Source organism: Hemitrygon akajei, chromosome 5, assembly GCF_048418815.1.
Source record: "Hemitrygon akajei chromosome 5, sHemAka1.3, whole genome shotgun sequence".
Taxonomy (NCBI): Eukaryota; Metazoa; Chordata; class Chondrichthyes; order Myliobatiformes; family Dasyatidae; genus Hemitrygon; species Hemitrygon akajei.
The window spans coordinates 68,577,221-68,591,504 of NC_133128.1; the positions used below are offsets into that span (position 1 = coordinate 68,577,221).

The 14,284-nt window shown below is 40.1% G+C and overlaps 1 protein-coding gene across 1 annotated transcript in view; it reads right to left on the reverse strand.

Annotated features, from left to right (window-relative positions):
• The window catches only part of LOC140727211 (cilia- and flagella-associated protein 47-like), a 596,979-nt gene that overhangs the window by 514,134 nt on the left and 68,561 nt on the right, over positions 1-14,284 (reverse strand). The window contains exons 10-11 of the mRNA XM_073044476.1: positions 9,168-9,390; positions 5,040-5,186 (exon numbers count right to left, since the gene is read on the reverse strand). Coding sequence (XP_072900577.1) covers positions 5,040-5,186; positions 9,168-9,390 — 370 coding nt within the window. The remainder of the gene's footprint in view (positions 1-5,039; positions 5,187-9,167; positions 9,391-14,284) is intronic.

Consider the following 14,284-nt stretch of genomic DNA (forward strand, 5'->3'; position numbering starts at 1 on the left):
TTAAACCAAACTAAAATAATTTTATGGTAATTACCTTCCCCTTTCTCCTTAAAAACTGACACCAGATCTGAGAAGCAATGCCCCAGTATAAATGCAGGGGAATCTCAGAAAGATAGAAGTTTTCCACCTGGATCCTGGTGCAACTTAAGTCAGAAGCACCCACAAGTATATGCTCATTAAATACTGAGTAACATAAAACAAAGCAGAAAAGGCCATCATCTAGTTTTACTCTAGAAAATATTCATGATGCACCTACCAATGCCATAAATGGCACACTTTAAAAATGTACAAATGAGTCAAGAAACACTGCAGATGAAATCTGGAGTAACACACAAAATCCTGGAGGAGTTCACTCAGATAATCACAACCTACAGATACAAGAGGACAGCTGTTGCTTCAAGTCAAGACCCTTCTTCAGAACTGCTAAGAAAGATGTGAGATAGCTTGTAAAAAAAAAAGGGTTGAGGGAGGGAGTTGAGTGAGGGCTGGTGGGTGACAGGTGAATCCAGGTGAGAGAGAGAAGGTAAGCAGGTAGTGGGGAGGGAGTGGAATGATGTAAGAAGTTGGGAAAGTGAGAGATGGAAGTGACAAAAGGCTGAAGAAGATGGAATCTGATAGGAGAGTACACTAGACCATGGAGTGAAGGGAAGAAAGTTAGAAAAAGAACCAAAGAGAAGAATGTGTGGGTGATGAGCAGATTGACAGCATGGAACAAAGTAAAGAGAATGTGTGTAGGGCTGGTGGGAAAAGGGAAGAAAAAGGGGGGGTAGAGGGAAGTGGTTATCAGAAGCTATAGAATAGATGTTCAGACCATCAGGTTGGAGGCTACCAAGAAGGAATAAGAAGTGCTGTTCCTCTAATCTGCATCTCGCCTTAGCTTGGTAGTTGAGGAGGTCGTGGACAGATATCTTGATGTGGAAATCAAATTAAAATGGTTTGCCACTGGGAGATCCTGGCTGTTATGGTAAATGAAATGAAGGTGTTCAATGAGGCAATTCTCCTATCTGCGTTAGATCTCACTGAAGTAGAGGAGACCACACCAGTGAGCATCAGATGCAATAAATGATCCCGATGGATTTACAAATGAAGGGCTGGCTCACCTGGAAGGATTGTTTTGTGCCCTGAACAGTGGTAAGGTATGTGAAGAACGAGTAGCACTTAGCAGAGTTGCAGGGATAAATGCCTGGAGGGTGATCAGTGGGGAAGGACAAGCAAACTGCGGAGAGCGATCCCTGCAGAATGTGGAGAGAGGAGGGGTGGGGAAGATTTACTGGGATTGCACTGGAGATGGTGGAAACTGTGGAAAAAAAATCAAGATTTACGTTTATGTATTATGTACATCAAAAACATAGTGAAATGCATTATTTACATTAACAACCAACACACCTAAAGTTGTGCTGTGGGCAGCCTGCAAATGTCTCTACACATTCTGGAGCCAACACAGCATGTCCAAAATAATTGGCAGACAACACAAAACACAATAAATCAGAATACAAAAAGCAACGAAACAACAACAACTAAATAAGCTCCGTTACTTCCACTCACCCACACACTTACACGGCTCTCTAACCCTGAGAGATGTGAGTAGGGGCAGCCTTTTCTTCGGCCTCCAGCCTATAGACACTGGGATTCAGAAACATTCGTGCATATGCCAGATACTACATGCGAGACATGGAGGCTCATAGGATAGGAGGTGAGGACAAGGGGAACTCTATCTCTATTATATTTAAGTTCAAAAGTTCCAAAAGTTCAAAGTACATTTATTATCAAAATATGTATACATTATACAACCTTGAGATTTGTCTCTTAACAGGCAACCATGAAACAAAGAAAACCAAAAGAACCCAAATTTTAAGAAGACCGTCAAACACCCAATGTACAGAGGGAAAAGAAACACATCATGCCCGGAAAAAAAGAAGCCATAAATAAAGACCATCAAACACTCAAAGTGCAGAGAAAAAAAACCATCATGCAAACAGTAACAACAAGCAAATAGTGTTCTGAACTTAAATCCGCAAAGAAAATCCCATAGTTCAGCAGAGTATGGAGTAGCAGTCTGAACCAGTCTGTCCCTCACCTCAGGCCCCAGCACCCTGACCTTTTCAATCAATTTAAGGGCAGATGGCATGAGGACAAAAGTGCAGAAAATAGAAGAGATGTGAGTAGGGGCAGCATCAAAGGCAGTGCGGGAAAACACCCTGTTTTCTGAGAACCAAGGACATCCCAGATGTACTAGAATGGAAAACCTCATCATGGTAATAGATGCAGCAGAGGCAAAGGAATTGAGAGAAGGGAAGAGCATTCTCACATGACAGGATGAGAAGAGGTGTAATTAAGGTAACTGTGGGAGTCAGTGGGTTTGTAGAAGTGGATAATCTGCCTCCTAACGTGGAGGAGAGAGAGGTGTCAGAACGTAGACCAAGTGAGGACAGGGTGTAAATGGGTAGCAGAGTTGATTAAATTGACAAGCTCCACATGTGTGAGGAAATGGCACCAATGCAGTTGACAATGTAGTGGAGAAAGAGTTAGAGAGCATTGCCAGTGGACATTTGAAACACAGATGCTTTGCGTAGCCAATGAAAAGGCAGGCATAACTGTGGAATATGTGAATGTCCATGGCTGCACCTTTACTCTGGGGAATGTAGGAGAAACTGAAAGAGAAGTTGTTGATGGTGAGTACCAGTTCTGCATGATGGCGGAAAGGAACTGTTTTCCAGAGAGAAGTGGCCTTCCTGACTAGGGATGGAAGTGTACAGGAACTGCATGCCCATGGTGAAAATGAGGTGGTTGGGCCATGGAACTGAAAATAGTGACAATGGTGGATAGCATGTTATGTGTCACCGGTGTGCAGGTCAAAAGGGGCTGAACAAAGGAAATAAGGCTGGAGTGGAGATGCAGGGAAATGAGTTCAGTAGGTTGGGAGCAGGTGGAAATAATTGGCACTCTGGGGCATTTACATTTGTGGATCTTGGGCAGGAGGTAGAAATGGTTAGTACAGGCTTTGTGAACAATGAGGTTGGTACACCACAAGACAAAAAATTACAATAAGCTACAACAATAAATAGTACAAAAGATAAACAGCAGTATTCAAAGGCTCAAGAACCATTCAGAAATATGATGGCAGAAGGGAAGAAGCTGCTCCTAAAATATTGAGTGTGGGTCTTAAGCTCGTGTATCTCCCCCCTGATGGTAGAAACATAGAGGGCTTGTCCCAGATGGTGAAGGGCTTCAATAATGGATGCTGCCTTCTTGAGGAACCTCCTTTTGAAGATGTCCTTGATGGTGCAGAGTGTTTTGCCCATGATGGAACTAGCTAAGTCTATGACCCTCTACAGCCTCTTGTGATCCTCTAATTTGGACACTCCATACCAAACAGTCAGAATGCTTTCTAAAGCACTTCTGTTAAAGTTTGTTAGAATCTTTGATGACACAGCAAATGTCCTCAAAATCCTAATGAAGTAGAACTGCTGGTATGCTTTCTTCATGATTATATCAATGTGTTCACCCAAGATAGATCCTCTGAGGATCTTCAAGCTTTCAGGGATTGAGATCTTGAAAGGCACTATAGTAATGCAAGTATTTCTTTGTTTTGCTTTCAATGCACCAACACCATACAAAAACCATAATATTGTTAACTCAGATTATCAATCAATTCTGGGTTGATTAATGGCTATCAATAAATTAGCTCTATCTCTTTTGAGCACATTTCACCTTCACATTTACCTGGTGTCAGTCTACACACCCAATGGCAATATAACTTGTACAGTGCACATTTCCTCTACTACCAGTATAAATCAGTGCTTTTCAAGGAAATCTGTGACCTTCATTGTTAACTCACAGAAGTTCCTAGAGCCCATTGTGCACAGTTTTGAGATGTCAGTTAAAGAACCTGCACTGTTCTATCAAGGCTATGCACACAGCATTCCCAACTTCACTGTTAAATGACTAGCATTATGATAAATCATTAAATAGAGCTCCATTTGCTATCTTTTGACTTTTTAACATTCGCTGGTAACAAACATGCAGAAATCATTTGACATATTGATCAGTTCAGTGCTGATAGTTGCTCAGGTCCACTTGCAGTGCAAGAGTCAATCAGCCCAGTTCGTCAGATGAGTAGTGTCCAGAAAGAATGCAGAATAATACGATCTTTCTCCTTTATATATCCTTTACTTTCACCTCCATAGCAGTCTCTTCTTGCTTGATACAAGGAAAGTTCTTTCAATGCTGACTCACTTTGTAATGGTTAACATTTCAATGATATTTCAGTTGCAAATTTAGTGAAGACCCTGACCTCTGAGTCAATCTTAGTGCATCGTTATATGCTAAATAGCATTCACTACTTTTCACATATTTTCAGCCAAATTTGTAATATTTTCAGTATTAAGCATTAACATCACAGGTAGCACAAGTTTAATGCACACTAAGAGGGAGAAAAATATTTATATAGCTGCAATAACATGCAAATGAAAAAAATGAGAATTCCACTTTTCTATTAGATAAATTAGGGAAAGTAAAGGAGAAAATAAGCAGACTGGATGTGTAAATGCTAATCTGCTGGCTGGTAGCAGGTAATCTTCAATTATAGTCAAAATAAGCAAATACCACATGCAAATTCTTTGCGATTCCATTCTTAAGCATTTTGGTAAATCACTCACACGAGGTAATTCTGACTGTACTATTATGTAAAATAGACTGAACACTCAAGCGGTAATTTATATATTGCCACACAAGAAAATTATCTGCAGAGTGCTTTATCAAGTCACGATTTTAAATTTGAAAACCAGTAGTTAAATATTATTTTTAATTGCATCACAGAAAGATAAAATATTGCTTATTGAACATAGCATCAATTAATTTTACATTCTTCATTTGATTCTGTTAATATAATTTCCTTTGTTTAGTTCAACACAAAAGCTGCTGAAATTATTCCAATTTAAGCAAACACTGGTACAAGAGGTAACCTGTGAATACAATATATCCCTTCTAAGGATTAAACAAGTAATTAGAAAGGTAGCCATTTTATGTTCACTGTTTACCTGCGATCCTGCTTTTGGAACCTACGTATTCTTAGACCTTGAATGTATTGCTCAAAGTACTTCTTCTGTGCTTTTATTGCTGCTACCTCCTCTTCATTATGAGTGTATTCGGGATCCACCCAGGTGCAGTGTTTCATTTCTGAGGAGCTGCCGCAAAGTAACATGTCATAAAAATATGTTGTGCTACATATCAGAAATATTGCCAAGTGTTGAGTAATTACAATACTACACTCTGATCAAGATGTTAATCGTGACAAACAGTTCAAAAATAAAAACTTAATATTCAACTTTTGAAAGACCTATCCAACATTTTTTCCCCTTTTCACTTTCTTCCAACCTATTTCTCTCTCCGCCCACATCATTCAGATTCAGATTCAGTTTATTGTCATTTAGAAACCACAAATGCAATGCAGTTAAAAAATGAGACAACGTTCCCCCAGAATTATATCACAAAAGCATATGACAACACAGACTACACCAGAAAATCCATGTAACATTTGGCAATCCCCAATCCAGAGTCCAGAGAGGCTGCTGCATATTAATATCGCGCTACCGTCTAGCGCGTTCCCCGGAAAGGAGCTCCAAATCCACCAGACAAAAACAAGACCAAAAACTAAAGCTACAAGACCTGCACAAAACCACATAATTACAACATATAGTCACAACAGTGCAAACAATAGCATAATTGATAAAAAAAAAACAGACTATGGGCACAGTAAAAATAGTCCAAGATGTTAAAGGACTTTAAGTTCAAAAGAAATCACCACAGTTTCCACAAGTCCCCAGGGTCCCGACAGAATCGCCATCCCACGCCGGCGGCAGAAGGGAGTACTCCCGCTATGGACTTCCAAGGTGCCGCCCGACTCAGCCTCACAGACGCAGCACACAATGGAAGCTCCGTCGAAAACAGCCTCGCAGACGCAGCACACACTGAAAGCGACCTGAGTCTGTCGAACCTCCGAGCCGACAACCATCCCCTCCTTTCACCCCCACTTTGTACTTCTTTTCTTCCTAACTGGTTTCTATTCTTCCTTTTAATTTTCTTATTTATTGCTCAATACTTCCTTCACTTTTTACCCATAGATTTCTTCCCCATTCCCTTTATTCTTTTCAAAATCTTCCTTTCCCTTTCTTTTTCATCTACTTTTTCCGCTGCCTTCCTCCTCTCAACTGAGCATATTCTTATTCACCTGTCCCTTCTCCCTCAGGTTCCTTACAGTTCATAGTACTCTCTTCCTTCAATGTTGTAGGCAATGTTCCCTCTAATTTTTAGTAGTCAGTGTGCGCAAAAATCTTATTTTGTGCAAATTTTTTTCCTGTGACAAAAGTATATGCACACTGAATGCACACATGTCACAGTTTATGTAGGTTTACAAACTATTTGACATAAAACTGCACAGAATAACAACAAAATAACATACATTTTTAAGGCACTCAGTTATTTTTTCTCTCTCCTGTCTTTGGCATTTACCCATTCTTTGTAAACTCTATCTAGACCAATAGAACTTCCATCCAATTGATAGCTTTTTATTCTCATTAACATATCCAAATGACATTCACCTAAACAGTTTCTCAGCTTGTTTTTGAGTTGATTCATTAGACTAAAACCTCGCTCACAGTCCGCACTAGACGCAAGAAATGTTCTCCCAATGTCCATCAACTATGCAAGGTCACAAAACTGTTTATATTGAAGTACAAATGCCACCATTTGAGCAAAGTTTGAAATCAGTTTGGATTTAATTTTTTCTTGTACAAAAAATTTGAAATCATTATGGACTTCAGTAAGGCCTTTGACAAGGTTCCACACGGAAGGTTAATTAGGAAGGTTCAATCGTTAGGTATTAATATTAAAGTAGTAAAATGGATTCAACAGTGGCTAGATGGGAGATGCCAGTGAGTAGTGGTGGATAACTGTTTGTCAGGTTGGAGGCCAGTGACCAGTGGTGTGCCTCAGGGATCTGTATTGGGTCCAATGTTGTTTGTCATATACATTAATGGGCTGGATGATGGGGTGGTAAATTGGATTAGTAAGTATGCAGATGATACTAAGGTAGGTGGCGTTGTGGATAATGAAATAGGTTTTCAAAGCTTTCAGAGAGATTTAGGCCAGTTAGAAGAGTGGGCTGAACGATGGCAGATGGAGTTTAATGCTAATAAGTGTGAGGTGCTACATTTTGGTAGGAATAATCCAAATAGGACATACATCATAAATGGTAGGGCATTGAAGAATGCAGTAGAACAGAGTGATCTAGGAATAATGGTGCATAGTTCCCTGAAGGTGGAATCTCATGTGGATAGGGTGGTGAAGAAAGCTTTTGGTATACTGGCCTTTATAAATCAGAGCATTGAGTATAGGAGTTGGGATGTAATGTTAAAATTGTACAAGGCATTGGTAAGGCCAAATTTGGAGTATTGTGTACAGTTCTGGTCACCAAATTATAGGAAAGATATCAACAAAATAGAGAAAGTACAGAGAAGATTTACTAGAATGTTACCTGGGTTTCAGCACCTAAGTTACAGGGAAAGGTTGAACAAGTTAGGTCTCTGTTCTTGTACAGAATGTTGAGGGGGGACCTGATAGAGGTATTTAAAATAATGAGGGGGATAGATCGAGTTGACGTGGATAGGCTTTTTCCATTGAGAGTAGAGGAGATTCAAACAAGAGGACATGATTTGAGAGTTAGGGGGCAAAAGTTTAAGGGTAACACGAGGGGGAATTTCTTTACTCAGAGAGTGGTAGCTATGTGGAATGAGCTTCCAGTAGAAGTGGTAGAGGCAGGTTCGGTATTGTCATTTAAAGTAAAATTGGATAGGTATATGGACAGGAAAGGAATGGAGGGTTATGGGCTGAGTGCGGGCCTATGGGTCTAGGTGAGTGTAAGCGTCGGCATGGACTAGAAGGGCCAAGATGGCCTGTTTCCATGCTGTAATTGTTATATGGTTATATGTTATATGTTATATTAAACTGTCTAACTATTACAGTATTTTCAGCTAGAAAATCATGATATCATAGACATAAGGTATTAACTTGTTCATCGCCGAATGTGAAGTCACAATCTGCAATTGCAGAGAAATCAAAAGCTGACCATTCTTGTACATCATCTGAACACTGCCCGCCAAACATGGCTGCCGCTGTGATGCAGCTGTACAAACCGGAACAGGAAAGGTGAGGTGACGTAAATTAGTGATGTGCATTGTGGTATTTGAAAAACCGACTGACTAGTTAACAGAAACATTTAGCTAAAAGATTATTTTCAATAAGTATAATTATTAATTACTACATTATTTTAGGAAACTAACCTTTTGTGCGCACATTAATTTCTTTTGTGCACACATTAATTTCCTTTGTGCGCTGGTTGAAAAACGTGTGTGCATGCGCACACGCGCACAGCTTAGAAGGAACATAGGTTGTAGGTTCAACTTATAGTCCAAAAACTAAGCACAAATATCTAGACCAGCACATGAGCATGGAATGAGATGGTTTTACATTCTCCGGAGTGAATGAACAACGTGCAAGTAGTAAAACAGAGAGAAGGAAAGAAAATAGAAAACAGAGATGGATAAGGACACTGGAGGGATGGGAAAAGACACAATAAACGGAGACAAACTGAAACATTAACAAGAAGGGAAAATAAAGTGGATTCTTTGAAGGACCAGATATCTAACTTGGTGGAGAATTTAACAAGACTAAGTTACAAGCTGCTCCAAGAAGTGTGTTGGACCACAATGCACAATTAAACAACACCATTTCCAGCATGAGGCTCAGAGCAAGGAATGGAGGCACTCTCACGATTTAGTCACGAGGTTTTGTGTCCAACTTCCATTCTCAAGGTATGGATTACTGTATAGTATTAAGGGCTGCTGCACCAGTTAGCTGTAAGAATTTCCAAAACATTAGTTAAGAAAGAACAATGATGTTCACCCTATTTTCTGTCCAATATTTTGCTTTCAGCCAACACAAAATAGATTATCTCTTAATTAATATATTAAAGAGGTTAGCTGGTAATATTTTATTGTTATTGGTAAGGACTATACCTCAAATGTAATAAAATGGTTGTGAAGTTCATTGGAAAATCCTGACTTTGATAGGCATGCTGTGTAAAATAGAGACTTAATATAAATACTCACATGTATTTTTCAGATTTATGACGAAGTCCATTCCTTTTAATGCTTCCATCAGAAATAGATAAGGCTGTTTTGTTTTCAAAATTTTTACTTTTAATCTTACTATAAGAAATGCCTTGATGCCCAGTAGGCAACTTAACAGGAGATAAATCCTTATTCATGTTGATTTCATCAGTTATCTTCTCAGCCAAAAGTCCAGTTTCTTTGGTTACAGCAGGAGTTATGCCTAAAGGTGAATCACAATAGTTAACTTACTCAAACAAAAATAAAAATTGGATTCCAGCAGATCTTCCTACAGGTTTTATTTATAACTGTGATGAAAGAAAGAGCAGCCAGTGCCTGAAGTTTCCATCGGATCTTGTGTAGATATTAAACAGATTACTAATAAGGGATTTTATCTCATTGTTACAAATATTCGGAAGGGAGAAAGAGGGATTACCCCTGAAGTGGGTTTCTCTTCCTGAGCTTAAATCTTGCTTAGGTCTGAGACAATGTCCCAGATTTTTTAATGCAGAGCATCATAAAATAAGACAATCCATTAAAATGAATCCACTTTCACCAACTTGGAAAAGGGATGGCCAAAATATGATTCCTACCAAACTGTAATAGCTCCAGTATTAGTACTCAGGGCAAACATATTAAATATGTATTAGGTACCTTGCATTTCCAACTTGGAAGTTGAACACTGAGTTTTAAAGCACCCTTTGAAATCCAGATTGTAATTACCGGTAACCAAAACAATTTCTTCAGGCACTTGGCAGGGAAGCTAATGGTCCTTTAATTAAATTTTAAAAGTAAACTTTATTCATAATAAAAAAGATACAAAGGAAGAACCAGTGAAAAGATTTTTAAATTCATGGTTGTAACATTCAGCAGTGTAAACTTCCTTTAAAAACCAAAACATTCAGCACTATTGCCACTCATGTGACCCCCCCTGGGGTGATACACCCCTTTCATTGTTCGAGAAGATTCCCCACCCAACTCAGTCTCCCCATGTGCAGAAGCAGAAGAAACCTAAACTATGGTTCTTCCCCACACAACCTTGTCATTGACTACACCAAAAGTCAGTGCTGCAGCCTTGGGAAACACACATAAAATGCTGGAGGAATTCAGTAAGTCAGGTGGCATCTAAGGAGGCAAATAAATAGACACTGTTTCCAGCCAAGAACTGAAACGTTGAGTGTTTATTCCTTTCTAAAGATGCTGCCTGACTTACTGAGTTCCTCCAACATTTTTTGTGTATTGCTCAAGATTTCCAGCATCTGCAGAATCTCTTATGTTTTTGATTTCCTGCAGCCTAGGTTATGCCAGAAGCACAGTTCATTTTGTATGGACATTACTTCCTGTAGGCAAGCTATTTTTTCTACAAATACCACTTCCTGGGTTGATAGTTCTTATTCTGAACTGAAGCACATGGAGGAAAGACATTCATCTCCATCCACTCTTTATTTGCCCTTGAAACAGCAGTGTCTGTGAGCCTTAAGTTTTTTGTAGTATTAGTAAACATTGAGTAGACATATTTAAAGAACATAATTATGTTTAAGTTTATCTTTGTACTACATGTTTACTCTTGCTTACACTATATAGATATGGAGTGTTACATATGTGTACTAAGTAGGTTAACAACTGTGGTGTAAATGATAAACAATATTAGTATATACAGGCGCACAAGGATTCTGTATTGACTTGAATACGTATTTTACTTAACTCTGAAGTTTCACAAAAGTCTTTTCATTAAAAACCTGAAAGAGCGCCTCTGCCTCAGGTTATTTTTGAGAAGTTGTTTCACTCGCTACACAGCTCTTTCCACATGCACAGTGTGGGCATTAAAGCTCATCTGCAGCAATCACATATAGTCATCTCACTGTGTTGGAAAACCATCAGACAGACCAGAAAGCATCTTTCACCAAGTTGACTACCTTACAGAAGCACATAATGTCTGTCTTAGTGTGTGTCCCTGGGAACAACCCAAACATCAAAAAGCCGCCTGCTAGTCAGCTGCTGGGGATGGATGAACCAGGTTACAGAGCTTTGCACCCTTCTCCACAACCTCTTACTAAATTCATAGTTTATTGACAAAGAGGTGGGTGACTGTCTCTTCCCCACAGCAGTGGTCTCCAGGACTTTGGGGGTGAAGAATTGTCTAGAGGAAGATTCTGACTGGGAGGGCCTTTCTTATCACCAGCCAAGCAAGGTCTTGTTGCTTGTTGGTCAGATTAGGCAATGAGACAGATTGCTCAGAACATTTGCTGAAGAAACAAGCTAACAGAATCCATAGATACTCTGTATTGGAGTGTCTACAGAATGTTCCACGTTGACCAAGGCCTGATGAACTTGTAGTCAAAAGTGTTTACTTGGAAGAACTTTTCCACAAAGAACAGGTAGTGGGATGTTACATGGTAAAAGGACTAGCCTATCTTCCACAACAACAAGGTCAGCTAGGACTTGGGACTTGCACATGTGAACCACTGGACTCACTCCATCTTGGAACCCAGGTAAGCTGGAAGATGTTCAACATGCACAGTGTGGGCAATAAAGCCAATCTGCAGCAATCACTTACAGTGATTTCACTGTGCTGGAAGACTAGAGAGCATCTTTCACTAAGTTGATTACCTTACAGCAGGCCTGAGAACATATCATAACTGATAACTAAATTCTTCCCAGTTATTGACAGGGAAAACCATTTCTACAGGCCCAATTTTTGATTGACTTTCCCAATCCACACCAGCCAATTCTTGTAATATGCCTCAGCTCATGCGAACCAGATTCCCAGCACCTTCAGATAGTCAGATATGATGGTGAAGGGGACACTAGAATGGTCGGACCAATTCCAAAGAGCATGGCCTTGTTCTTCCTGCAGCTGACTCCGACACCAGATGCCAACTCAAACTGATCACAGATGCTGAATCAATCTGCAAACTGACTGTGGCTCCAAAAAGAAGACAGTGGCAACATCCATATACAGGGAAGTTTTAACTTGTATGCCTCCATTATCTGACTATATCACCCCTCTTATGTTCTTATCATTCTTGATGGGTTCAGCAAAGGATTTCATGAAACACACAAACAAGACAGAGGAAAGTGGATGACCCTAACTGACTCCAGACAATGGGGAATCTATGTCTCCTGCCAATTGATTTGAACAGCACTACGGATATCTGCGTAGAGCAGTTGAATCCAAATTCTGATTCCCTTGCCAAAACTTATTTTGGCGAGCACATCCATCGTGTACATGTATGATATCCTGTCAAAGGCCTTTTCCTAGTCCAATCTGACCAAGCAAGCATCCACCCCTCTGAGAAGAGGGTCTCCCTGAGTAGTGAAAGGCTGTTTTCCTGCTAGCAACAGTACAGACATGGTTTGCATGGATCCCTCACCCCAGATCAGTTTTGACCAAGTTGACAAAAGCCTTGTACGTGATCATATAATCTGCAGTCAGAAGTGCAATGGGTCTCTAGCTCCTGCTTTCCTCCCACACCACCTTCTGCTTGTTGACGAGGGTGATGATGCCCTTCCTCATGGAATCTGACACACTAGCATTCTACACTTCCAGTAGGTCCAGGCTCATCCAAACCCACAGAACTGAGTACAACTCTTCTTGTAAGCTGTCGCTTCCATGAGTTTTATTTGTGCCAAGGGAGCAGTTCAGGAACAGTTAATATCTCTCAACCATCAGGCTCTTGAACCATTGGGGATCACTCAGCTTCACTCACCCTAAGACTAAGCTATTCCCACAACTTATGGACTCACTCACAGGGATTCTTCATCTCATGTTTTGAATATTTATTGCTCATTTATTAATTATTATTATTATTTTTCTTTTTTTCTTTTTGTATTTGCAGTTTGTTGTGTTTTGCACACAGGTTGTTTGTCTTGTGTGCGGATTTTTATTCATTCTATTGTGTTCCTTTGTACCTCAGGGTTGCATTTATTACTTCGATAATAAATTTACTTTAAACTTTAAGATGGAGACAGTCAGCTCTTCAAGGGTCAGTGGCTGGACTAGACTCTCCACAAATGTTTCCATGCTTTTGACTTAAATGTAGCATGACCACAACTTACTGACCCTAACCCATACATGAGATGAAACTGAAGCAGCCAGAGGAAACCTACACAGTCATGGGGAAAATATACAATCTCCTTAAAGACAGTGGTAAGAATTAAACACCTATTGCTGGTGTTATAAAGCATTGCGCTAAGCACTACACAACCATGCTGACAGGAGTCTGGAGCTGCTGTCCATTCTTATCATTACTGCCGGATTGTCCAAGTGCATAAATGAGTCACTGCCCAGGAGATGCACAGAGCTGTCTCAGCAACAGTGGGAGCTACTGGAGCATAGCTAGCAGTTCATTCAGCATGGGCAGAGCATATGAATGGATTATTTGAAGCATATTGTTAAAATCATTTATATCAGCCACAAGGATCTGCCCATCCAATATCTCTTTGACTTCAGTGATAGAGAAATTGTCTCCACATAGCAGAATCCCAAGACTAAGGACATGACTATCATACCCACCACATCCATCCCTCCCAATCCTATAAAGAATCCCTGGGACCATCATTGCAACCACATCGAATAATTGTTGAAGTGTGACAGCCTAACCCTTGTGAAAAAAAAAATCACAACTGCCCAGCTTTGGTGAGGTATTGCAAGGTGTTGCAAGATATTGTACTGTGCTCTTCATGCTGTGCATGATTAGAGATGGCAGATTTATCTCCATACTTATCTGAGTTCAGGGATCATAGATACAGTCCATTGACAATCAGCCTGAGCCTTTATGCCCACTGGCTTCTGGCTTGTGGCTCTTGTGCTGCTCCCAGATTCCTGGAGTGTGGGCCAATGGCTTCTGTACCAATTCCAGTTTCCTGGAGCTGGGTGATGGCAGGTTTTATGCCTCTCTTGACTATATTGGTCTGTAGGCTCCCCTCCTCTTTGTCATCTCTATTTTGATATTTTCTCTGCCTGCCTTGTCAGTTTCCCCTAATTACGTCATCCTTCAATGAGGAGAGTTCACATCTCCCTGTTGCATTGCTCTATTTTTCTCATTACTCTTACGCTCATAAGCCCACTGTCTCTTAGATATTCTCTTCTGAGACTTCTTTCTTTTCACCACATG